Raw genomic sequence first — 26601 nt, 5'->3', positions numbered from 1 at the left:
CTCCTTTCTATTTTTATTTTTCAGAAGTAAACTGTCCAGGATTTTGATGGTGCAAAGTCCTGGCATGGTTATTCTGCTCCTTATGTGACTTTAAGAATCAGAGGTTGTAAATGGGTATTGTTTCTGCAGCTCCATGATCCTGATCAGAATGAGGCAAGCAACCCCCAGAAAAAACAGCCACAACAAAACCCAATAGTAGGTGGGCATGGAGAACCAGGCTCTGCAAAGCTCCATTTTAGATCCTTTGCACCTGCCGGAAAAAAGAGAGAAAATAATCACCTGGTGCAATCAGTCAACTATCAGTCTGATGCCCTGCCATAAGCTAGGCCCAGTAAGCTCTGGCTTCCATTATTTGTAGCCTTCATAAGAATGAGTGTACTTTTAAGAACACTAAGGAAACACTAAATTCTGTAAAATGTAAAATGTACAAACACAAATTATTTATACATCCCTCCTGAAACAGCTGAATTCTGCAAGCTATACTGAATTTGCACATTTACACACATTTTTGTATGATTTGATGTCGTTTATTAATTCCATGGTCATAAAGGCTAAACATTTTACATTTCTTTTACAAAAATCGGACCCTGAGTTCCTCACAGAATGCTGAATTCCCAGAAATGAAAATACATCAGAACAGGCCTGCTAGATCCACCCAAACTAGAATCCTGTTTCCCCACAGTAGCCAACCCAAATACCTCAGTGAAGTCCACAAGCAGCACATGAAGACAGAAGCCCATTCCTGAGATTACTCCCAGCAGCTGGCATTTTGTGGCAATGCTGCTTCTGAATCTTCTCCTCATGACTAGTAGCCACTAATAGAATTTCTCACCCATAAATTTGTCTCATCCCCCTTTTAAACCCACCTAAGAGAGGGGCCATGACCACATCCAGTGGCAACAAATTCCATAAATTAATTTTGTGATGTGAGGAAGAGTATGTCCCTTTGTCTTGCTCCAAATCTCTGGCCAATCTGTTTCAATAGAACACCCCAAGTTTAATAGAACACCTTTCCTAGCTCTATAATATCCTTTTTTCCCTTTTTCTTTTTTGAGACATGGCAACCAAAACTGTGGATTACAGAAAGTTCTGTTCAGACTGCAAAGAAAACTTCCCATGTGGAGAAGGGCTAGAACAATCCTATGAATGGCAAGCATAGAAAGCATTGTTCACTTACAGAAGTGTCTCTCCCCTCAGTTCCTCACATTCTTCATCTAGTTCCTCATTGCCCGATTCCTCTTTGGGTTCTTCCTCTGCAGTCTTACTGATGTTGCTTCTGCACCGAAGTTCTGACTCCCTCCTGAGAAGAAAGACAGTGTGGATCCTGCAGTGGTCAACTCACCCCAGAAAAAGAGGCTCACAGCTCAGCCAGCAATGGAGTACATTTCTGGTAATGCTGGATGAAACTTCAGAGAAATGGAGTCACTCTATCACTCAAGGAGCTTCTTTGGGCTCCCATCTCTGCAACAGCAGATTGACTCAGCCTAAAATATATTTGTCCTCCCAAGGAGGTAATTAAAGAAGACCAAGAGCCATTTTGGAGATGGGCCCTGATACAGAGAGGGACTAATTGGCATGTCCCCTGGCACAAAGAACAGCTTCACTTTACATGGCAATATCCAGGCATACTGGTGTTTCTCTCATCAAGTAAAGTGGAGTGTGATTGACAAGTGGCATCCTCACAGCACCTGTGTACATGTGCTGGGAGCTCCCAGGTGTGTGTATTTTAAAACATGGGCCTGTTTGCTGCAGAAACCAGCAATGCACTTGCAGCAAAATGCCTGCTGCACAGTGCATAGCCAAAACATATTATCTGGGAAACAAACCCTGGGTCTCAGTTCATAGTTTGATGTCTTCATCACTCAGATGTCTGCTCTCATTTAAAGAGGGCAGGTTATCCCTCCAGGAGGCAGAGTGATCACACTGCTTTCCCTTCTGTGTAGTGGCTTCTGTCTACAACATGTGAGGCCCTTCTTTGTGCGCCGCCTCCACAAGAAGCCCAGAGGGCAGCAACACAAGAACGGGCCTTTTCTGCGGTGGCTCCGTTTGTAGAATGCTCTCCCCAGAGAGGCTTGCCTAGTGCCTTCATTACATATCTTAGGCACCAGGTGAAAACATTTGTCTACAACCAGGCACCCTATTGCCTTTTAAATGTGTTTGTTGGAGGGGGGGTTAGTGGTTTTGTTTTGTACAGTCATACCTCGGGTTACAGACACTTCAGGTTGCGTTTTTTTGAGTTACAGACCTGCCGAAACCCGGAAGTACCGGAACGGGTTACTTCCGGGTTTCGGGGGTAGCACATGCGCAGAAGCGCTAAATTGCGCTTTGCGCATGTGCAGAAGTGCCGAATCGTAACCCGCGCGTGCGCAGATGCACCGCTGCGGGTTGCGAATGCTGCGGGTTGCGAATGTGCATCCTGCACTGATCACGGTCGCAACCCGAGCGTCCACTGTACTTGTTTTATTACATATTTTGTGTTCACATTTTCCATTTTATTGTGAACCGCCCTGTGATCTTCAGATGAAAAGTGTTACACAAAATTGATAAATAATAATAATACATCATACTCGATTCTGGATGTCCCTGCCATGCTCTGCTGGGAGAAGCTGGGAGATGCTGCATGCAGGAGAAAGTAATTGTCCGCAGAGTCTTCCTGGAGACTGTGGGGTTGCCTGTGGGGAGGAAATGATAAGATTACCACACTGGACATGCCAAGGACCAAGCAAGACTATTCTGCACACTTGAATCAAGCTTTGCCTCTTGCATCAACCCATCCCTACCTGTCTGTGTTCTCTTCCTCCACCTCCTCCTCCTCCTCCACTGCAGTTGACTTAATTGCTTCCCCCTCAGAGCTCTGCTCATTTTCAGGGTTGTGAAAGTGCTGCAATAAGAATCAAGGAAGATGGTGATCAAAAGATGAAGGGAGGCTGGGAAGCCTTGAGCCACTTGCATCATCTCTTTTGGGACTAGAAAGAGGGGGCTCCTTGGAGGAAAGTAACAAAATTCAAAAAGAACAAGCATAAAAAACTGGATCAACAGAATACTGGAGTGTGAGCCGTTTGTAACTGCACTATTCTGAGAACTACAGCTTTGATTTGGTAGTACTAAGAGCTTTTCCAGATAACCTATTTATTCTATTTTTGGGAATTTTTATTTCCTTACATCCCACCATTCCTGCAAGGAGCTCCTGTGACGTACATGGTTCTCAGACACCCCACACCCCAACTTTACCCTCACAACAACCCTGTGAGGTAGGTTAGACAGAGAGGTTGTGACTGGCCCAAGTTCACCTGTTAAGTTCAGCAGGGATTTGAACCCTGGTCTCTTGGTACAAAGCTTACACGGGGATTAAATTATATCCAATATTTATTGAGCATTTGTTCTGATTTGTTTGCAGGGTGGTTATACAACAATGAGCATCCATCCTGGTTTTCCTGCAGGGTGTTTACACATCTTTCCTGTTAATTATTTATTCACTCCACACTTTTCAGTTAATTTCCTCATCACGTTCCTAACTGCAAAATTATAACTGGATTTACCACACTAGAGTGAGAGCACTTTAATCCACTTTAATTGTGGAAACTATAATTTCCCAGTTTGCACTCAAAATCCCTCCCACAAAATACTGGCAGTCGGGAGTCTCCTAGCCCTCAAAGCCTGAAAACTTGAGTAACTAAAGGGAATTCCAAATGTGGCATTCTGAATCCCAGGATCTGAGGAGGAGGGTGTGGGGATGACTCATGGCTGCTGATTCCCTGTGGTTAACACTGCTGCTAGGAATTTGTAGCTCACTAGAAGCCTCAGAGGCTGGCACAAAGCAGTTTTGCCAGTGATTGTTAACTTTAATGAAAACAAAAAGCCGCATGAAGCAAAGAGTGAGATAAAAGTGAGTCACGTGAACTCACATGGACACTGAAAGCAGACAAAAGCATGATGTGCAGTTACTTCTCTCTCATTTTTGCCAGCCAGTCCCTTTTGTTGACACTAGTTCCTTTGTGTATAGCAGTTTTGCTTAATCCTGAAGAAGATAATGTAAAGAAGGCCTTCCAGTTTAGCTTCACAGCCAGTGGATAAGGATAAGGCAAACTTGCAGCAACAGGAGAGAAGGCACCACTCCTGCATAGCGTCCTGTTGCCCCAGGTTTGTTGGAATAGCATATATTGCATCTGGAACAGAACTTGGGATCCTTATAGCTAAGTTCACTTCCAGACTGTCAGCACTTTTGCACTGACCTCTCACCCATTCAAGTGGATGCCAGCGTATGTCTTTCATGGAATAAAAAACACCTTCATAACTCACCCCCGTGAAAGTGGGCACATTGCAATACAGAGCTTTTGTGCTAAAACAAAAACTTTGCAGTAAGAAAAGTGACAGGGAAAAGCACTGGAACTGTGGGATAACTACCACTTGATGGCAGCGCCATATAACTTTCTTGCAGATATTGTGCAAGCAAATCAGGACACATGTTCAATAAACTTGCCCGTCTTGGAGCAACCCAAGGTTGGTCTTGAATGTGGTGCTGTGGCAACAATGTCCAAAAAATGAATGGGATTGACGCATACCAATGTAAAACAACAAACTGATAATAAGAACACAATTAAATCACTACCAACATGTTTTCAGGTCATTTTCAGGCCTAAAGGGTGCATGCTGGGAATTGGAACAGACCGGAAATGAACAGATTCATTTCCCATCATGCATTGCAATGGCACTTAGGAATTACACAGCCTTCAATACTGGTAAGCTTTAATAAACATGGCTTAGTAAAAGCTTGCTTTTCCAGCTTCAGGCAATACAAAAATGATCTCAACTTAGATTTGAATAAACTCATGGAGGAATTCCAGAATGTGCCCAGGTGGAATTAGACGCATGTGTGCAATGCATAACGGGCAATTCAGGTGGAATGTGGGACGTCACTGTGTTTTGGTGCGCTGCAAACCAGCAAGCAACAAAGATCAGGCATATCCTTCATTGCAAAAAGCTCATCATAGAGGGAGGGCTTCCTTACCATCAGCTGTCTGGGAATCACTGCAATGCTGACTCTACGACGAGCTGATCCCTGGGACACAGAAGAACAATCCTAATTAGCAGAGCAGTAGTTACAGGGAGGCTTGTGAAGAATGCATATTCCCTGAATGTTCAGCTTTCATTAAAGAGACTTGTGGTATGTTGGGTTATGGAATATACGGGAAAGTCTGCAGGTAATATTATACCCAGTTGCTCAGGAACAAGGAAGCCAATTTTGCTGCATTAAGTCAATGAGTGCAAGGAAACTGAAACAAGCAGCAGGCATTTAAAAACATTTGATTCTGTTACATTTTATTTTATTAACATGTAGTATCATTAAAATAACTAACATATTGGGTCACCTGTACTGAAAGCCTCCTGGTTTTGAATGGATTTCTCCCCCATCCACTGGATGTCCCTTTAGCATATACACCCCCCCCCCCAAAAAAAATATCTAGCTAGTTTGGTTAGGGCAGCTCAAGAGCTCATTTGTAAAAGGAGCCATTCATGGAACTGAACAATACTTGAAGGGCCAAAGTGACCCATTTGCCTTCTGGCATGATCTCAGGGAAAGCAGCAGCAGCACAGGTCCTGTGCTCCATGAAACATATGAGGAGCTGCACACAGTCCCCCCCACCCTGCCACTTTACCTGCTGGAACATTCGCAATGGAGGATGCTTCAGTCTCTGCTCACTATCGTCTAGGGAGACAAAAACAGGGGAAGGGCTGTAGCTCAGTGGTACGGCACATGCTTTGCCACCAGGTTCTGCCCTTGGCATCTCCAGGTAGGGCTGGGGAAGTCTCCAGTTTGAAACCCTGGAGAGATGCTGCTGGTCAGTGTAGACAATTTTGAGGTCAATGGACCAATGACCCATGTTCATAAAGGCAATCACTGCATCTGTCTTGAACTGCTTTATGCTCTAGAGCACACCTGAGCAGAAGGTAGATTGGAATTTAGTAGCAACTTGCAGATAATCTGCAATAACTTGGATAATTTGTGGTTAATATGGATAATTTATGATTTCATAATATAATGGAAAATATTCTGAACAACAACAACAACAAAAAGCCGGCAGTAAATTAGACTGCTGAAGTACAGAAAGGGCAACTAGAAAAGTACCGTATTTTTCGCTCTATAACACGCACCCGACCATAACATGCATATAGTTTTTAGAGGAGGAAAACAAGAAAAAAAATATTCTAAACGAAACAGTGGATGTATGATTTTTGTGGTTCATGCTGTGGCCACAGACATGTGATCTGACGGTGAGTTTGGGGTAGCCCAATGCAAAAATCCTGAGGATCCATGTGGATCCATGCTTCGTAACCACGTTTTAAGTGGGGAGGGAAGGAAAAGCACTCAAGGGACAAGGACCACACATGGGGTGGGTGGAGGATGCTGTTAATAATGCAGAAGAGGGGTATAAGAGGAGAAGGCTCCTCTCCTCTCCCACTTTGCTCCTTTAAAGCAAGCAGGCTCTGCTTCTCTCCCTCCTCCCCGGCTCACTGAAAAACTTTGCTGCTATTTAGCCAGCTGAGTGGGAAGGAGAGAGGGACAGAGAGCCTGCTTGCTTTAAAGGAGCCAACCGGACAGGAGCCGCTTACACTCGTGTAAGCGGCTCCTCTCCCCTCCCACTTTGCTCCTTTAAAGCAAGCAGGCTCTCTGTCCCTCTCTCCTCCCCACTCAGCGGCTCTTCTCCCGCTTTGCTGTTTCAAAGCGAGCCACGGAGGAGGGAAGGAAGGGGAAGCATGGATCCTCTGCTCATGACTGCAGCAGACCCCCCCGCCATCCGTAGGCATTCGCTCCATAACACGCACAGACATTTCCCCTTACTTTCTAGGAGGAAAAAAGTGAGTGTTATCGTGCAAAAAATACGGTACTTTGTTTGACAGGACTGTGAGGTACTGAAAACAAATTCCTAGGCTCATCGTGTACACAGAGGCACCCTGTTCTATATGGCTTTTGCTCCAAGTTCTGGTTGGTAGATCTTTTGGGGAGAGGTCTTAGTCAAAAAAAAAAAAGTATATCTGTCAAGTATGAAGACTTCCCACCCATATTTTCCCTATAGGATAGGAGCACCTGCATGCAGACGGTCTGAGGTGCATTCCCTGGCATCTGCAGGGCAGGCTGGAAGAAACCTTGACCTGAAACTCTGGGGAGATGCTGCCAATTGGTGTAGAGAATACTGAGCTGGATGGTTTGATTCAGTATAAGGCAGCTTCTTCTGCTGGCAGCTTCAAGTTGGTTCAAAGGGCTTCACTGGTACATGTGATGCAAGTTGCCAGGGCAGTGGCGTAGCGTGGGGGGTGCAGGGGGGGCCGGCCGCACCGGGCGTAACATCTGGGGTTAGGGCAAATCCACAGGTTAGGGGGCGCAAATCCACGGGTTAGGGGGCGCAAATCCACGGGTTAGGGGGTGCAAATTACTTGCCTTGCCCCGGGTGCTGACAACCCACGCTATGCCACTGTGCCAGGGAAGGACTCTGTTGGGGTTATGAGGAGAGTGGCAGCAGTAGCAAAGAGCTGGCTTTGTTTATCTAGAATCACCTCTCATGAATTTGCAGTTCAACTGAACTGATGCACTGCAAGTGTTGGCTTTTCACCAGTGTGCTGTTATCTACAATCCATTTCAACACCCAAAAAAGCCCCATGCAACTTGCTCCTGAGAACTGACTCCAGCGCCTGGTATCTTATTCCCACCAATGCCCCTTCTGTCCATTTTTTCTCAGCATTTTTTCACATTATGTTTATATCTCAAGGCACCGCACAGCCACTCTTTGCACGAAAGCGGGCCCCACCTCACCCCTGTTTTCTGCCAGCTGCCGGTTACGCGAGTTCTGCTGAATGAGCCTCTTCATCTCCTCCAACTCCGTGTGCTCTCTCAGGTGGTGCCTTTTCAGGTTCTCGACGTGCTGCACCATCACCTCTGCAGCCCGGCTCATGCGGGCCTCCTGTGGGAGAGATGGCAAGGGGTGGTTCAAAGCAAAGCAGTGGGGCAAGGTAGCTCAGAGACCAAAAGCCAGCACAATCCTCTTGGGAAGGGGCCTGGAGATATTGCTGCGTGTTTACTTATTTCTGTATTGCACATTGGCCATGGAGGTACTTTGGGTGAGAGGTGATGGATTGCCTATAGAGTTAATAACCTACAGAGTTAATAGCAGATTAAACTGGGGGATTCCTGGTCCTCCAGAGCACATTCACTTGTGCTGTATCAGCTCTCGAAAGAAAACAACAAGAGTCCTTTTAATAAAAGCTTCAAGATCTTGATACAGTAAGTTGGCGGAGCTCAGGCCCAGAAGCCAAACGCAATTTGGCCCTCAGAATTCTCCACAGGCCAGACTCCCTCCTTAGTCACATCCCTCATGAGTCCTGCTTCCCACTCTCCTTGAGTGTTTTTGCCTGGCTGGAATGTGTCCTTGAACTCCGAAAAACACCTCTTACTTGCCTGGATGAAGGGTCCTGGGGGTGTGCAAGTGTTTGCAGAAATTAGCCTGGTGTACAAAGGTAAAATTGATAGCAATTGTTCTGCCCACTTTTGCTGTGGCATGTGGCCCCCAAGAAGGTTGGTTAGAAGGGAAATTGACTCTAGGGCTAAATGGGATTCCTCATGCCTATGGTAAATCTTTAAAACAACCGATAGTGTGAATTTAAGTTCTACACTGGCAAAAAGACACATTTGTAGAAGAGCCCACAGTCATTTGCAATTGTAATTGACCTGATGGACAGCTCCTAATTTCTCCGCTGCGCCCGTTGCCCGTTCAATTGCTCCTTCTAGGACGGCAAGAGTGCTTTGCAAATGTTCTACCAATTCCTTGTGCCTGGGGTCCAGGCAGGCCTGATCCAGCTTCTGGAGAGATAAAACACAAGATGGAAAATATTGGATTAACTGGACTATCAGCCTAACTCCTAATTGAGGTTCCTCACCAGACCTGATAAAAAGGCAGTCCCAAGCAATGGATCATTACTTACGCATTAGACATTTTCACCAGCAGTTTAATCAGGTTTGGTTTAGACAATTGCTTGGATCCACAGTTCCCATGAGCAGAACTCTATTTACAGGGTTTACAGTTCCTCCAGCTGGAGGAAGCAGAGGGAGGTGATTTTTGCTGATTCCCCCTCTCTGTTGTTGCCCCCCTGGAAAAAAAATGGCTCTGGAGGATAGGGGGACCTCCAAAATAGTGTGGAGAGGTGGCCATGAGGTCTTTAGGGGGAATCTGTCAAAATCACCTCCCCCTTTTCCTCCAGCAGCACCTCATATTCTGTGAATATCTGTGATATTCTGTGAACAGCTGGATCAAAATGAAGATAGTTGAAATTAGGCCCAATCATTACTCCAGTGTTTCCCAACCTTGTGCCTCCAGCTGTTTTTGGACTACAATTCCCATCATCCCTTGCCACTGGTCTTGCTAGTCAGGGATGATGGGAGTTGTAGTTCAAAAACAGCTGGAGGCACAAGGTTGGGAAACACTGCATTACTCCATGGGATCAAGTTAATCATTACTCAAGTCTCATTTATTTAAATGAAACTAAGTGCAATTAACTTAGGCTGCTTACCAACAGCTATCACCCAACCATATTCGGAAATAACTTTGCAGTTTTCAGATTTCTGCAATTGCACCATGGTGGAATAGTGCAAGTAACATAATTTTTAAATGACACACTAAATGGGGTGCAAAAATGATGGTGAGGGACACCCACTTAAAAATGTTGAGAAAAGAGGTATATGGTGACCATGAGAATCAGTAAAGGGGAGAAGACAGCACCACTCACTGGACTATGTCCTGTGTACTGTATAGATGAAAGACAGTACGACACAAGCAACAAAAAGCACCACATCCCCTAAAGTGCTTATAGCCAACAGTGATCCTGTTTGTACCTTGCAACAGACTAGCAGCCTCATACCTAGCATTGCTTGAGAATTCTAAGAAACCAAAATAATCAGTGCGGCTTTGAAAGGTTCAGTCCACCATCTTGATTCAAAATGGCACCCAACTGCATCAAAACACCAAGATCTCAGGAACCTTTGTGCCAAATCTAGTCACAATGCTTTAAGAAGAATGCAGCAAACGAATGGTCCAAATGGCCAAGGGTTCTTGGGACATGGCTTCACTGACCTGCAGCATCGCCCGGCATTCCCCAAGCTCATGCTGAATATTCTCCTCAGCTGTGTTCCTCGCTCGCTCTTCCACCTGCACTCGCCGCCTCAGCGTGAACACGTCGCACCGGAAGGCAAGAGCCAAGTGTGCAAAAGCTGCCTGCCAAGAAAGGGGGCAGGTCAAAACACAGCAAACGACTCTCAGGAAACTCAGCCGGCATTCAAATGCAAGCATAGGTTTAAAAAGAAAAAAAAGGAAAGGAAACTCACCAGCACTATTGCAAAAACAAAGCATTTTAGGGGAAATGTTTATGGCCTGGCTTGTGAGAAAAGGAAGGCCAGTTCTAGAAACAAGCATCTATATTTTGCTTAAATATTTTAATAATTTTATGCAAATGTATTCCTGAAGTTTTCAGGCTCTTGAAGAGAAGAAGAGTTTGGATTTGATATCCCAGTTTATCACTACCCGAAGGAGTCTCAAAGCAGCTAGCATTCTTCTTTCCCTTCCTCCCCCACAACAAACACTCTGTGAGGTGAGTGGGGCTGAGAGACTTCAAAGAAGTGTGACTGGCCCAAGGTCACCCAGCAGCTGCATGTGGAGGAGCGGAGACGCGAACCCGGTTCCCCAGATTACGAGACTACTGCTCTTAACCACTACACTACACTGGCTCAGTTTCACCTCAGTTTCACCTCAACAGCCAGTCGGGGGGGGGGGGGGGGACAAGGGGAAATCAGGTTGCCAGTTGTGTATACATCTCTGTGTGAGAGTTAAACTGATAAGAAGCACTTCAAGGCTGTGCCTGGAGACTGGTCAGTCAACTTTGGTTGGAGCGCCATGTTTCTAGCCTAATGTCTACACATTCAGGCTGGGCACTGGGTGGAGATAGTAAGACTTTGGGAGGTCCATTGTTATTGGTGTCGTCATGACCATCAAGCAGGTGCCTGTGGAGTCTTGAGAATCCATCTTCCAGGCACATCTGAATGTCATAATTGTTCAAGACATGCCCTGATAGCTGAAGAAAGTATTGCACCCTCCCAGCAATAATAAATTGTGATTTAACTATTGGGAAAATGTGACTTATTGGGAACAGTGTATTTTCCCATGCTATTCTTTCTAGCAAGGCCCTTGGAATGTGCTGCAAATGGATTGGGAATGATCAGCAGTTGTGAATGTAGAGATTTACCAACTGTGTGCAATGAGCTGCTGATCAACTTAACACTTGCTCTATGGACAACTTGAGATGAGTGCCGGATGTTCCCCACCAAGGGCAGCAGGTGGTTAGTCAGAGCATCAGCCATACTGGAAACATTGTGCATTATATAATATTTGTATTCCGCTTAATACTGAAATCAGTCTCTAAGTGATTTACAAAACAATAAATATGATATATATATAACAAATAATGAAACGGCGAAACTGCAATGCAATGCAATAAAACAATAAAATCACTAAAACGAAAGACATTTAAAAACATCTTTAGAGTCAGGGATCCCTTCCATTTCCAGCCTGCCTCTCACCAAGGCACACCCTGACTTGCAAAATACTACATGTGAGACTCAAATTCTGCCTGACATCTGCACAAATCATAAATACCTATTACTCATTCAGTATCACTTGTCCCATTTTGCTCCCACCAATACACACAAACACATCATCCACCCAATCACTCTAATGTCTCCCATTCAGTCACCAACCACTAACACCAGTCACTCCCTCCACTCAACAAAAATGAATAGGAAAAACCAAGGAGACAATGAAGCCATTCATGGACAGAACAATGTAAATAACAATATAAACAGCCACCCATCAGTCACACAGATGTACTGTTCCTCCAAGCAATCTGGCTCTCACCCAGCTTGCTGTGCTCCACTAAGACTCTCACCCAAGGATGGGTGGAACTGCACACACACCCTCACCTACCAGCAATTTGTTGTTGTTGTGGTTTTATTATATATATTAGTTTGATTTCTTAAAAATGTAAACATACAACAAAAAAAAATTCAAGATCTAACTATCAAAATTACTCTGAATCTCCTGACTTCTCCCCATCTCTTCCATGGGTCCTAATGGTAATATTTACAACTGCATATCAACACTTATCCAAATTTTTATCCTTCCAAATTATCCATACTTTCCATTACTTTACAAGTGTGTTTAAAATCCTCTTAATGTTTTAACCTGCTAACAATGGTCTCATAAATAAATTATGAACTTTCCCCATTCTTTTTTAAAGTTCTTGTCTTCTTGATTTCTGAGCTTCCCATTTTCCCCCATTTTGGCATAGTCCATCAACTTGGTTCCGACAGATTTCTCTGTTCATTCCAGAATTGTTAAGAAGGTAAATGAAATGATTTCAAAATTAGAAGGCTGCTGACCAACGTAGACAAATTTGTTGTGTATAGTTTAGCTATTTAAAACAGTGTAAATTGCCAAGGGAATTTTGAAAGCTAAATTATTTGGGTAAACTTTAAGTTTTGACAATTTGCAGTTCTACGCATGGATGTTTTATCTCACGCTCGGATTGTCTTGTTTGTTTGTTTTGCGATTTAATATTGTTATGGCCACAGGCTACGAACAATAACAACCTGATTGACTGAATAGTCAGAGCATCACAAGGGCCAGAGCCACTGCCTAACTACCAGCTGGAAAGCAAGGCCCCCAAATCAACTGCGAGATCGAAGCTGGTTGCTATGATCATTTGCTGTTCTGACGATAGTCTCGCTAAGCCTCAGAATATTTCATTCAAAGCGGCACACAAAAGTGATACTAGACATCAAGCCACGTGGAGACAACAGCACTCAACTCACCTCCACATCCTGCTCTGTCAAAGCTACCCTGCAAAGGAAGAGAAATCAGAGCCATAAGAGATTCCATGCTGTAAGGCGTAAGGGTTGCTCGTGCGTAAGCTGCCGCCTCTTGTTAAACCTTTCTGACTGGACAGCCCTTCTCACCGTGGCTGCCTCAGTCGCTAGTAGAATCCGTCAGTGGGCGTTTCTTAAACCTCTTCCAACATAAAAGTTGTTTGATGCCCAGTCTCCTCCTCCTCTCACTGCGCGGAAGTCTTCTGTGCAGGGAGGGCGTGGGTAGCGGAGGACCTGCGCTCTCCCCGCTGGTGTCCAGTGAAGAGTCCTGGAGCCCTCTCGCCGATTCCCCCATCTGCCCCCCTTTATCCCTGGTGTTGCGCTGATTTGCTTCCCCCTCTACTGAGCTGCCTCTCTCCCTGCTGGGCCCTTCTCCGGCATCATCTGAGAGCCTTCCCTTCGCCCCTAGCTCCGATGTCAGTTCCCTGACACATGACATCCACAACATGTTGCATTCTCTGAGCAAAGAGATCTAGATGGGAATACTTCTGTTCAAGAAGAAGGGCAAAGGGATTGCAGTGCCAATATTAGCCCAAGGTATACAAGGGAACCGGTCGGGAAATAATATGGTAAGATTCCCCATGGCTTCACAATGTCCTGCGAGACTGTCTACGTGGGCCGACATGATCCGAAATGCAGCAGTTTGCTTCCGTCTGACTGCAAGATCATTTTCGTGCCGCCTTCTTGGAATAGGTGCCATGCTTCATACAGCCCTCCCTGCTCACAAGAAACAGATACGTGGAAGGTTCCTACCTATGCAGACCCAGCCTTTGCAGCACAGAAAGTTCCATCGCGGAGGTAGTCAGCGCATCCTCAGAGGGACCTGGGTCTAGGTAAAGAAAGATCAGCCTTGAAGCAGAGCCAAACCAGAGTCAGACAAGGAAAATCAAGGTGCCATGGGAGCTCCATGACATCATTCTGTATCTGAGTAGAAAACACCAAGCTATGGCAAGCTATGGGTCTAAACCACAGAGCATAGGGCTTGCCAATCAGAAGGTCAGCAGTTCGAATCCACATCACGGGGTGAGCTCCCATTGCTCGGTCCCTGCTCCTGCCAACCTAGCAGTTTGAAAGCACTCTAGTGCAAGTAGATAAATAGGTACCGCTCTGGCGGGAAGCTAAACAGCATTTCCATATGCTGCTCTGGTTTGTCAGAAGCAGCTTAGTCATGCTGGCCACATGACCTGGAAGCTGTATGCCGGCTCCCTCAGCCAATAAAGCGAGATGAGCGCCGCAACCCCAGAGTCGTCCACGACTGGACCTAATGGTCAGGGGTCCCTTTACCTATGACAAGCTAGTAGTTGGAGCATGGGTAGGCAAACTAAGGCCCGGAGGCCGGATCCGGCCCAATCTCCTTCTCAATTTGGCCTGCGGATGGTCCGGGAATCAGCATGTTTTTCCATGAGTAGAATGTGTCCTTTTATTTAAAATGCATCTCTGGGTTATTTGTGGGGCCTGTGTGGTGTTTTGACATGAGTAGAATGTGTGCTTTTATTCAAAATGCATCTCTGGGTTATATGTGGGGCATAGGAATTCGTTCATTATTTTCCCCCCAAATATAGCCCGGCCCCCCCACAAGGTCTGAGGGACAGTGGACCGGCCCCCTGCTGAAAATGTTTTCTGACCCCTGAGTTTGAGGTTGGTCAAAAGCACTTGATTTACAGGTCACCCACACACTAGATTTACAAGATACCAGCTACTGCCAGGCCTTTATAGTCAAGATCTTTCTAGCCTAGATCAAGACCAGTTGCAATGTAGATTTTTCCCACTCAGGATAGAGGCAAACCATCCATCCATTGCTCTTCAGCCATGAAACAAGCAAACAGAATGACATAGCTAAAATAAAGCAGGAAATAAAACAGTGAGGAACTAGGACCCAGGAGACCAGGGTTCAAATCCCCGCTTAGCTATGGGGTTCCCTGGGCTAACTTGCGCTAATCATTGCCTCTCATAGTCTAGCCTCTCATAGTCTAGCCTACCGTACAGGATTTTTGTGACAATAAAATTAGGAGGGAGAGCAGCAAGTACACTTTTTTTTTTAAAGGATGCAGTTCCAAAATACAGATTATTATTGCTCAGTGTACATTGTCTCATAACCCTGGATTCAACGCAAAACAAAGGTAGGCTCTAGCTGCTTACAGCCTGTCACTTTCAGCAGGAAACACCAAACAAGGAAGTTTAAGAAGGCGAGCAGCTGAGGGTGAAGAAAGACAAGGGAGGGAGGAACAGTTTCACTGGGGCAGCTAGGAAGGGCAAGACGAGACCTGTGTGGAACACACCAAGGGGAGTTCCTGGTGACCTACACCGGAAGAAACACTCCTCCAGGTAATCTCCTCGGGGCTTAGAAAGGAATGTGTTGATCTTTTATGGATGGAGACAGAAACAGAACTGAGAAGCAGTGTGGCATATTGGTTACAGTGTCAGACTAGGACCCGGGAGACCCTTGTCCTACTTGACCATGAAACTCACCAGGTGATCTTGGGCCAGTCACAGTCTCTCAGCCTGACCTACCTCACAGGGTTGTTGTGATGATAAAATGGAGGGGGCGGGGAAAACTATGTATGCCACCTTAAGCTCTCTGGAGGAAAAGCGGTACATAAATGTAATAAATAAATAAATCAAGTGGAAACAAAAGGAGAGAAAGAGAGAAGGAAAGGGAGAAGCAAAACAGGAAAGAAGATAAAGTCCCTGCCAGAGAAAAATGGTAAATTAAATTGTTGGACTATGCAGAAATGGCAAAATTGACTGGAAGCTCAGGAGCCAAGAAGACCAAAACTTTAATAAGGAATGGGGAAAAGTTATAATTTATCTTGGAGACCACTGTAAACAGATGAAAACATTAGAAGGATTGCAATAACACTTGTAATGTAACGGGTACTATGGAGATAATGGAGTTATTAAAAAATATGGATTACTGGAAAAGACGCAATCCAGAGATTTGGAGGAATCTTTTAACTATGGATGTGTATTATTATATTTTTATAATTGTAAAATCAAATAAAAATTATTTAGGAAAGAAGGAGAAGCAAAACAATAGAGAATGAATGGCAGAAAAGGAAGTGGATGGGAGAGTCTAGAAAATGTAAATAAATAACATTAAAAGAAGGGAAGGGGACACTCCCAGAGGAGAAGAGCAAATGAGGAAAGCAATGGCAAAGTCTCACTCACCAACCTTCATCACTCTCACCACTATCTTCAAAGTGCACCGTTGGTTCCCTGCCCCTCGTGCTCTCCTTGCGTGCCTGTTCCTGGAGTTTCCTAGCACAACGCTGCAAAGGGAAAGAGCAGCAGACAGGTGTAAAGGAGGACACATAGCCCTGCGGTGATGGACTAGGCTCTCCTAGAAGAGGAAGGAGTGACACAGGTAGGAACCCCAGTGATGCTAAGCTCACACAGTAGTGAGGAGCAGAGGCAGAAGAAAATGTCTCCTTCCATGTAGAGCACGCTGGAACATCCTTTTAAGGGAAAGACTTGCTAGGGTGGAACAAGGCAGGTTCCAGCTGGTAAATGGATTATGAGAAGTGGGACCCCCCCCCCCAATAGTGCTATGTATGAAACTAAGCAGTTCTGGAGCTGATCAGCACCTAAGATGGACACTACTTGGGAACTTCCTGTTAAGAATAAGTCAACTAAAAGTAAAGTGGTCCCCCTAATGCTGCTCACCTTGTTTGTGCTATCAGAGCTATGCCTTCTCTCATCCATCACCCTCTCTGATTCACCTTCTGAACTGGCCATTGTTCCTAGAGAATGGAGGGCAAAAGGTCAGACTTGTTGTACTCATCTCAGCTTCTAATGTGCTGGGTCTGCGAAGTCAGCATGGAATATTTCCCAGTCAACTCCAAACCAGAAGCTAGCAACAGAATCAGAGGCATCAACATACACCTCCCCATCCCTTGAACAACAAGGGTGGAACAAGTTACAGATGGGTAGCCGTGTTGGTCTGCCATAGTCAAAACAAAAAAATTCCTTCCAGTAGCACCTTAAAGACCAACTAAGTTAGTTCTTGGTATGAGCTTTCGTGTGCATGCACACGAAAGGTATCTGAAAGGTATCACGAAAGGTATCTGAAGAAGTGTGCATGCACACGAAAGCTCATACCAAGAACTAACTTAGTTGGTCTTTAAGGTGCTACTGGAAGGAATTTTTTTGTTTTAAGGGTGGAACAAGATAGCTAGCGGCTCCCAAGGACACTATACCTTTAAAGCACATTCAAAATACCACCCCCACCCCCCAGGCCGATATCTGGGCACTGTAGTTTGTTAAGGGTTGCTGGGAATTCTGACTCTCTGAGGGGTAAATTACAGTGCTCAGAATTCTTTTCAGGAAAGAAAGTGCTTCAAACGTGCTCAAAAAGTATAGTGTGTATGCAGTCTCAGGAAGGAAGGAAGGAAGGAAGGAAGGAAGGAAGGAAGGAAGGAAGGAAGGAAGGAAGGACCATGCCTGTTTAATGTCAATGCACACTTGACATGTGATCCAAGATCTAAGACCAAGGAGTGGTGGCTCCATTGTAGTTGGGATGGGAGAAAGAGAACAGAAACTGGGGCCTAGAATCATAGAATTACTGAGTTGGAAGGATACTCCCAAGGGTCATCTAGTCCAACCCCCTGCAATGCAGGAACCTCAACTAAAGCATCCATGACAGGTGGCCATCCAACCTCTGCTTAAAAGCCTCCAAGGAAGGACAGTCCTCCACTTTCCAAGGGAGTCTGTTCCACAGTCAAACAGCTCTTACTGTCATATGTTTTGTAAGAATCTCCTTGTACCCTGAAGCCATTGGTTCCAGAGCAGGAGAAAACAAGCTTGTTCCATCTTCCATATGAAAGCCCTTTTAGATATTTGAAGATGGCTATCATATCTCGTCTCAGTCTCTTTTCCAGGCTAAACATACCCAGCTCCTTCAACCGTTCCTCATAAGGCTTGGTTTCCAGACCCTTGATCATTTTGGTTGCCCCTCTTTGCACACATTCCAGCTTATCAATATCCTCCTTAAATTGTGGCACCCAGATCTGGATGCTGTTCTGTGAGAGTAAATTTGCATTGTCTTCTCACCTGGCCAATAGGAGCCTGAGGTGCTCATGGAGCACTGAACCAGTACTTGACGTCAGAGATGCTGTCACTAAACCATGCAAGAAGAAAGCATTTCTTTGTGGGTAGCCTGTGCAAGAGGTCAGCTGTCAGAGGGCTGCCTCCTAGAAGTGCAGCTAACCCCACCATCCTGTAGGGTTGTGAGCCTTTAAGTCAGCTGGTCAGCAGTGAAGACCCTGCCAACTTCCAGGATTTGGAGCAGTGCTTACAAACCACATCGGGCTACTGCATTGTGAAAGAGAGAGAGAGAGAGAGAGAGAGAGAGAGAGAGAGAGAGAGAGAGAGAGAGCCTCCTACCCAGGGAAATTGATTTCTCCTTCCACCCCCAGGCTTTCTGTTTCCTTACCTGAATCCAAAGACAGACTACTTCCATCCAGCTCTGCCCGATGCTGCATCAGCGGCTCTTTGCTGAAAGATAAAGAGGCTGGATTAACGACCACAGAGCCTCACCAGCATGGAGAGGAAGGTGCAATCCAAGCAGGCAAGTAACTCTTCCCTCTGCCCACCCCGCCACAGGCTTTCAAGATCCTATGAGTTTTGCCACTCCGGAAGGGAGACCCTGGGAGCAATTGCCAGTAATGTGTCAAAGGGAAAGTTTCATGGTGCTGGGTGCTGCAGTGTGATCTGGCTCGATGTGCTGCAGGCACAGCTTCCCAACCATCCCATTCCCTTCTGAGCATCCCCTACTCCACGGATCCTGGCTGGCATGGACTCAGCATCTTTACCTCTGCAGCACCGCTCCACTCGCCATCCTGGACCAGGTGGCTGGCAGCCAAGACTGCAGAGTCCTTGTTGTGACCTCTCCCTCCCTGGTAAACTGGACAAAGAAGCTCCCTGTAAAGGCATTTTCAGAAAAAAAGCTATGAGTCACAAACCTCTGGCAAAGGTTTTGTGTTCATCACATTTCAACTACATTGACAAATGGGCCTTGCAGTCTCCAGGCTGCTACTGTTAAGTAACTATCTGCTGTAATCCAGGAGGTATGGACATTTGTTCCAGGATGGAGAAAGCAGGCCATCTGCTGGGGAGGCTTAATATTTCAGTCTCAAGTACGTCCGAAGAACGCTCATTCCAGGAGTTGTTCTAAATAAAAGCCATTGTTTTCTTTTCTGGTCTTATGGACAGGCAACAAATCTGTAGTTGTGCAAGTCCCACCCACCCAGCAACAACAAAATACTGCAAAGCAGGTGGAAAACAAACAGTTTAGTTGGGTGCATTAACATGTAGTTTTGCAGTAAACAGGAGAAGTGAGGAAACGCATGAGAAGAGACAAGGAAGTACACAGAAAAACAAATCATGATCATGAAAAGCAGGTGTATATGATTGCTATACTCTTCCAAGTGGTGGAATGTAAATTGATCAAATATTAGATATAGTAGCACCCGTACACTGATGGTCGCATATATTCAGTGTAGCAGACACTGAAGACTAGCTGTCAGGTAAATCAAATTCAGTTCAGTGCTGGTGTGTAGACAAGCTTTGAGGGCTTATACACACAAAATTGCCATTGCATGGAAGGCTGCTACAAATTGCTCACCATAATAGCTGCCCCACGCACACACTTTGGGAGGTTTGCGAATGTGAGAGAAACATTGCAACAGCCTTTAAGCTCTGAGGGTTTTGTGAAAAGTCTGGCCTTACGGATAAACGCAGAAGACACGTGAAAGAATGCCTAGGTAAAAAAGACAGAGACTGGAAGATGAAAAATAGAATGTCCAATAGAGATGGTCAATAAGTACATATCACAGTTGAGAGGCAACAAGGCTGCCTTGTGGTGGAAGTTTTATCTTGGTTCGTAAAGGAGGATTCCACCCTCACACGTTCATTGTTATTCTCATTTCACACTTCCTTAAAACTGCATATTTTAATAGCTCATAAAATACAAGGGAATAGAGCCAAATAACATCTTAATCCTCTCCCTGCCCCCAGACCATAGAGATAATAAAGTGAATGTACAATCAGAGCTGTACCTATGACATATACAGTCAAACACGTATCCCCCACACAAGATGTACTACTAATATGTAATGGAAACCAGCAGGGCTGAATGCCTAGACAGAGCTGGGTTTCATAAAAGCCTCTCTCAGCCATGCATTCACCAACAGAGCGGCCATATAAGAGCAATTACGCACTGCAACTAATCCACCATATAAACACACTCATGAAATATACATGCCTCAGCGTTTTGTGAAAGATTTTTTGGTTGGAGCCAGTCTCCGGGGTCACTACAAACAGTTTTGACTCTTTTCGAGACTACTGTTCTAACAACAATTCTATGTGTGCAAAGAGGGAGAGCTGTTGCCTCATCTCACCTTGGGGCCCTTCTTTCTTCCTTTTGGAGATCCCAAGTTGGCTTTAAAGCAGCAGCTGTCAGGAAGGTGAGAGAGAGAAAGGGAGAAAGCGATAGAGGGGGATTCACGGCTGCTGCTGTTGCACCAGCGCCTTCACCGCCATGCCCAGTGAGACATTCTTCTCCCCTGAGAGCACCTGCCTATGATGGATCTCTTCTCACAGCCTCTTTATGACCCCTGCAAAACACAGGTGCTATTGGGAGCTCCTGCTCCAAAGCTTTTCCCACAGAAAGCAACTCTAATCCAGGCCAAGGGCACAGAGCTGGGAGTCCAAGACCAAAGCAGTAAGCAGGAAGGGATTGCTTGACTTAACGCTTTTAGCTCTTTTCCATCTCAGGATCCTTAGCCACATCAAACATTAAAGCTTCCAAACTTATAAGACAACAGAGAAGGGATAAGTAGGAAGTCAAATATCTGTCATTTCCACCATCAGATTGTTCGCTTCAAAACAGGTATCTCCCTGTATACTAGTAAACATGTTCAATGTGTTGGCTCCCCACCTCTAAAACAGATGGACACAGGCTGCATTGATATTGTTATTCTCCACAAACTTAACAGGTGCTTTTTTTTCTTTTTCTTTTGCAAAGCTGGCTGGATTTGGCCATGGGAATCTACTCTTAAGGGCCACATGCTGAGACTTCAGGAGAGCTGGGAGCGGAGGCTTATTATTTACAATAATTCGACTGCATGGTCCCCAATGTGTTGTACAACTTAAAGCAATACTACATAAGATAAACACAATAATTAAAATGAGAGAGGTGTGTAAACCATTAGAGCACATAAGAAATAGTAGGAAGATAAAGCGTGAGAGCAGGGCAACATATATTTGACCTACAGTCCTGGTTTAGAGGGTAAAAGATGTCAGATATCCAAGTTAGACAAAAGCTATCCTTGGAAATTCATTCTTCTCATTTCCACAACTATAACACAGAGAGATCTGTTGCCCTCACTCAGTGCTGTTGGAGTCCAACTCCCATCAGCCTCAGTCAACATGGCAATGGTCAGGGATGATGGGAACTGGATTCCAGCAACATCTGGAGCATCACAAGTTCCCCCCAACCCTGATCCACTCCATTGTTTTTCTTGTTTAGGAATTTATCTTCATCTAGACAGCTGGATGTGTCTGGGCTCACTCAGCTGGCCTCCTAGATCACATTCAGGTCTACTAAAGTGTCTGAAAGCAGCCACACTGTCTGGGGAATGACAGGTTTGGTCAAAACATCCAGAGGGCACCAGACTGGGCAAGGATATTTTCATTAATACTGCATCATGCCCTTTCGACAGAGTAATGCTTTTTTAAATTTCTTCTCTCCCACATCTCATTTCAAAGCTCACTTAAGCACATGCTCTACTGTTAAATTAAGGGATCTGGGACACTGGCAGATTGAGTGTGTGCAGCCCTGCCAGGAAATGGCCACAAGTGCTCTCTGACCCTTTCCCCCTTTGTGCTCGTTCCCCTGCCTGTGCAGCAAATATATAAGGACAACGGACCTACCTGGACACAGGGATGTAAGGACTGTCAAGTGCTGAGCCGCAAAGTCTGAGCATGAGCAGCGAAGGAAATCCCTTTGAAGAGGGTGCTCCACCTACGTTGATGAATGCAGTGCAAGAGCCTAAGCTGGACAGAGACAGGGACAGTCTGCCCCTAAGCAAAACCACCCGCTAAGGAAGACCAGGCTGCAGTGCTTCTCCTCCTTCAAAGCAGACTTCCTCTTGCCAAGCTTGCAGTCTTTGGAATGCACTTTTGCTGCTGCTGCTGCTCGCTGGAGAAGCCCCTTGTTTATAAGCCGGATGGCTGCCACCTTGTAAACACTGCATGCTTGTCATGGTTTCAGCTCTTTCTAGCCATATGTTAGAGCAGCTTACAGACTGACAAGGAGACTGTCTCAGTTCCAGTGTCTCAGCTTGGAAAGGGAGTGGTTCCCTCCTGGGTAAACTTACTACCAAATGCAGTCAGCCAGCACTGCTGTGTTTGGGGCCCTCCTGTTCATTCTGCTAAGTGGGACCCTGGATTTCTGCAAAATCCTGCCCCAATGCCATACTGCAGTTGGAGAACAAATGTGCAAGAACTGAGTCTCTCAGATACTAACCTAACTGGGAGGACCCAGAAGTCTACTGTTGCCTCCAGAAAGAGTATCATTTCAGAAATTGCATCAGCAGAATTCAAGACATTTAAACTGCAGCTGGGTCCGTGGTAAGCCCAGTCAGGGTTTATCTAAGTAATGATGAAGCCTCAACGGAAGTTGCACCCAGAATTCGACATTCCATCACTGAACTGTAGAACGTGTGTGTGGCTGACTGACTAATCAATTCAGTTAAGATAAACCAGTTTAAAATGTGCCCAATTAAATGGGCAGCTTTTTAAGAGAAAATTTAAATTATTTTCAGTACAGAATTGCTAAAAACTAAATTGCAAGCATCACATTTTACGTAGCTAGCAAGCTAGTTTTGACCCCGTCAACTCCTGTTTCCTCAGGCAACCAAGTGGCTAAGGGCAGCCTTGCTTTCTGGCTAATTTCCACCCCTCCACCTCCAGCACTGAACTAATCCACAACATAGCTGCTCTTGCCAACTAACCTCATCCCTCCCCCATCCATTCTCAAAGCAGCTTTGTTGCTTTTGATCAGACTTAAGCTACAGTGATGCCTGTGCATAAGGATAAGCAGAGATTGTTTGACTGGCCAGAAAGGAGCTTCACCGGCTCCTTAGTGTCACACACTCAAGACCATGTCAAATCAGATGTGAAGGTGCCCTGCTGAAACTCAGCAAACAGGGCTGCTGGGTCGCCCTGAAACTTCTGCATCTTACTCCCTTTTATGCCTGCAAAGCAAGCACCCGTGGAACGTGCAGGGTTTTGACATTACTCAAATAAGAAATAGGATGTTTCTCCAGATTCTGCACCTTCCCTATTGGCACAGCTCCCCAAATTTATTTCTACATGTAGGTACGGCAATAAATATATAATTGAAATGTATACAACGGAGGTTTTTCCTCTCTCGTAACACTAGACTCGAGGGCATCCAATGAAGCTGAATGTTGGAAGATTCAGAACAGATAAAAGGAAGTGCTTTTCCACACAGTGCATTGTTATGGAACTTGCTCCCGCAGGAGGCAGTAAAGGCCAGCAACTTGGATAACTTTTAAGAGGATTAGACAAATTGATGGAGAGGGGTATTGCTGGCTGCTAGCCATGGTGGCTATATGCTCTGGCTTCACAGTTGCAGCCATGCTTCTGAATGCGTTGCTGAAAACCACAGGAGGGGAGAGGGCTCTTGTGCTTGAATCCTGCTTGTGGTTTTCCCACAGGTACCTGGGTGGCCTCTATGAAAACAGGATGCTGGACTAGGTGTGCCATTGCCCTGATCCAGCAGGCTCTTATGTTATTTTTGTTCAGCCATACCAAGACTGCCATACAATTAGGATAAAATTAAGACAAGATGAAACTGAACACCCTAATTACACAACTGAATATGATTTGCATTTTGGGTCAATTTCAAGTACATGGATATGAGCTACTGTAATTTTTTGTTTTGACATCATTCAATGCAAAAATTGTCATTTGCTGGTGAACTTCCTGGATGCTATTTGAAAACAGATTATTAAATTTCAGCATATTATCCCAAGCTTCTTTCCTAGTTGAAGGATGAATCTGTTCTTGATTTTGTTTCAGTATTGGAAAACAAAACATTATAAATCTTCCATTTCCCATTCTATATGGTGCCAGATTATATGAAATATGACTAATTCTTTAATCCAAAATGACAAAATAGTATTAACTGAAACCTCAAAAGTGTGTAAGCTTTCCTCATAGGTACCCTATTTAAGGTGATGGAAGAGATTTCCATGCTGTGTTGATACTTAAACCAGGCTGTACTCCGCAACAATTCTAACTGAAGTCACAGATGATAAAACGCAGTGCAGGTTTCTGCCAGCCTGTACTTGAAATCTAATTTGGCAACAGACCTCTTGACTCCATAGACTTAAGTTATTGAAAACCCACAAATCGTCTCTTATTCTTTGAATCTGAACACAAACTACAAAGGTGCATTGAGCTCGTATTTCTATCTGCAAATTCCAGTTTGAATTCTAAGAAAAACCTGACGGCTTTGTGAAATATATTCACAGTATTTTATAAAAGAAATGACTAAGATTTGAGATCGTCAAATCTCTGTTATTTAAAAGTTATGGATGTAGTTACGACAGTAATTTTATGAATTTGTAGAAGCTGCATTCCCCAAACACCCATCAGATTTTCAGTGTCTTGCTGAGGTCTGCTAAACGCTTTTATTTTTGCATTACTGTACCATCTGTTCCATAGCATGGATGTAGGCACTGTACATATGTCAGGACTTTGAGCAAATAACCCCAAGCCACATAAGGCAAGGCCCACTTGGCACAGAGGCCAAATATACACAATTTTCATGTATACACAGAACCTTTGGAGCAGGAAACACCCCCACCCATTCTACTACAAATTTGATTTTTTTTTTGCAATGTGACTGCACTGTACTACAAATTTGTGTAAATCTCTGCCTAGGCCAGAGTGCTTTCCGATTAGCGGACAAATATCTTGCTGGGTCATTGTAACTCTGCAAAGCAGTATTTCTTTGCAGAGATCTTGCCAGTTTTAAACCCTAAACTGATTCTGAAGACTATTTTTTCTTCTACAAAGTAAAAGGTGTTAAGTTGCTCCAAAGCCACAGTGAGAGGCTGCTGACACACAGCGGGCTGCCCTAAGTGAAAAATGAGGCTGGAACTGTTGCCAAGCCCGCTGGTTGCTTCATATTTGAATGTCCTGAATTTGCTTTTTACCTATTTAGAAAGAGTATGATTTTTATTTTTTGTTTATCTTATGACAGAAGGTTAATTAGTTTATTGGACCAGTCAGTATGATTTTGTATTTTTTGTATCCCGCCCCCCCCCCCCCGCTTATTATTACTTTGTTCTGTTCTGAAACTGAAAATACTCAAATGAAGAGCAGGCTAAAAATACTGTAAATAAAATATTCAAAGTTAAAAGAGTAGACCCATTAATAAGTAAGTTTACTTCAATGGGTCTACTCACGAGTATAACTTAGCTGGTTATCACCTACTGTCCAGATCACTAGTATACTATTTCCATTCTATTCTGCACTGGTCAGGCTGCATGTCCTCTTCTGGAAACATTTTAAGGACACTGAGCAATTGGAGTGTGTCCAGATGAAAGCAACCAAGAAGATTAGGAATCTGGAAACCAAATTTTAGGAGTAAGTTGTAAGTATATCATACTGATCATGGCAAGATGAAACTAAATTTTTCCAAGTATAAGACTAGGTTTTTGCCTTTAAAAATGTCAAAAAATTAGGGAGTGTCTTATACACTGGGCCATCTCCCCCCATTATCTGAGTCCCCCAAAATAGGGGGCATCTTATAGACAGAAAAATATGGTACTCTATGCTCCATAGTGAGGTGGAGACAGTGGCACATTAAGAAAAGCTTCAGCCCACAAAATTGGGTGCCTTCAGCAGCTCAGGTGAGTTTGGCTACTGGGAAGAACAAACTATAGGACATCCTATCCCCATCTTTGCTCTTCTTGAAAGGAGAACATTCTCCATCCTCTGAAATCCTGGCGCCACTGCCAATCAGTAAATATATTACTGAGCTAGATGGGCTATTCTCGTCTGACTCTGTATAGGGCAGCTTCCTTTCCCACCCTCAGCCTCCCAATGGCACAGAACCTAAATACCTCAAGGACCACCTCCACCCATATAAATCGACCCAGACCCTGCATTCATCATCCAAGGTCCTTCTTTGTGTGCCTCCTCCACAGTAAAGAGGCATGGAGGGTGGCAACCCAAGAATGGGCCTTCTATGCAGCAGCTTCTTGAAACGCTATCCCCAGGGAGGTTTGTCTGGTGCCTTCATTGTGTATCTTTAGGTGCCAGACAAAATGTTCCTCTTCTATCAAGCATTTAGCTGATTAACATTCTACAGCCTTTTAAATGTGGTATTTTGAGGGGGGGTGTCCTTATTTTGTTGTTTTAGTTTTAACTATTTGTGCTTTTACATTGCATTTTATCCTGTGAGCCACCCTGAGATCTTGTAAGGGCAGTATATAAATCAAATAAGTAACAATTGCTCTATCTCCAAACCCCTTGACATTTTTCATGCTGGAAAGGACCTGTGTGCTACCAGTCCTTGGCCTTCTCAAGTGTTCTGTGCA

At 44.7% G+C, this 26601-nt stretch overlaps 1 protein-coding gene across 3 annotated transcripts; it reads right to left on the bottom strand.

The window, feature by feature from the left end:
- On the bottom strand, nt 1-26526 carry LOC114599197 (uncharacterized). 3 transcript variants are annotated; one of them, XM_077928851.1, is made up of 16 exons: nt 20362-26526; nt 18775-18883; nt 18396-18457; nt 16628-16704; nt 16133-16233; nt 13718-13793; nt 12911-12938; nt 10122-10262; nt 8723-8854; nt 7811-7958; nt 5658-5707; nt 5009-5059; nt 2781-2881; nt 2568-2672; nt 1178-1300; nt 1-250 (listed from the first exon to the last, which is right to left on the bottom strand). In XM_077928851.1, the coding sequence occupies exons 4-16, from the start codon at nt 16660-16662 to the stop codon at nt 91-93; spliced, it is 1251 nt and encodes a 416-aa protein (XP_077784977.1). In that variant the 5' UTR covers nt 16663-16704; nt 18396-18457; nt 18775-18883; nt 20362-26526; the 3' UTR covers nt 1-90. The 3 variants fall into 3 exon arrangements, with proteins under 3 accessions (XP_077784977.1, XP_077784976.1, XP_077784975.1); XM_077928850.1 differs by having other exon boundaries at nt 16137-16233; XM_077928849.1 differs by having other exon boundaries at nt 16137-16233; nt 21896-26526.
- Nucleotides 26527-26601: the final 75 nt, after the last annotated feature.

The sequence above is a fragment of the Podarcis muralis genome, chromosome 5 (assembly GCF_964188315.1).
Source record: "Podarcis muralis chromosome 5, rPodMur119.hap1.1, whole genome shotgun sequence".
NCBI classification, from domain to species: domain Eukaryota; kingdom Metazoa; phylum Chordata; class Lepidosauria; order Squamata; family Lacertidae; genus Podarcis; species Podarcis muralis.
The sequence above is the reverse complement of the archived record's forward strand: the minus strand, read 5'-3'. Positions and strand labels throughout refer to the sequence as shown.

Excerpts from the sequence above, each read along its gene's own strand:
- LOC114599197 (XM_077928850.1), bottom strand. The coding sequence starts at position 18,800 with ATGGCGAGTGGAGCGGTGCTGCAGAG. Across the intron at positions 16,234-16,627 it reads GCTCTGATAGCACAAACAAG|CGTTGTGCTAGGAAACTCCA; the intron begins GTGAGCAGCATT and ends TTCCCTTTGCAG. Across the intron at positions 12,939-13,717 it reads CAAAGGCTGGGTCTGCATAG|GGTAGCTTTGACAGAGCAGG; the intron begins GTAGGAACCTTC and ends CTTCCTTTGCAG.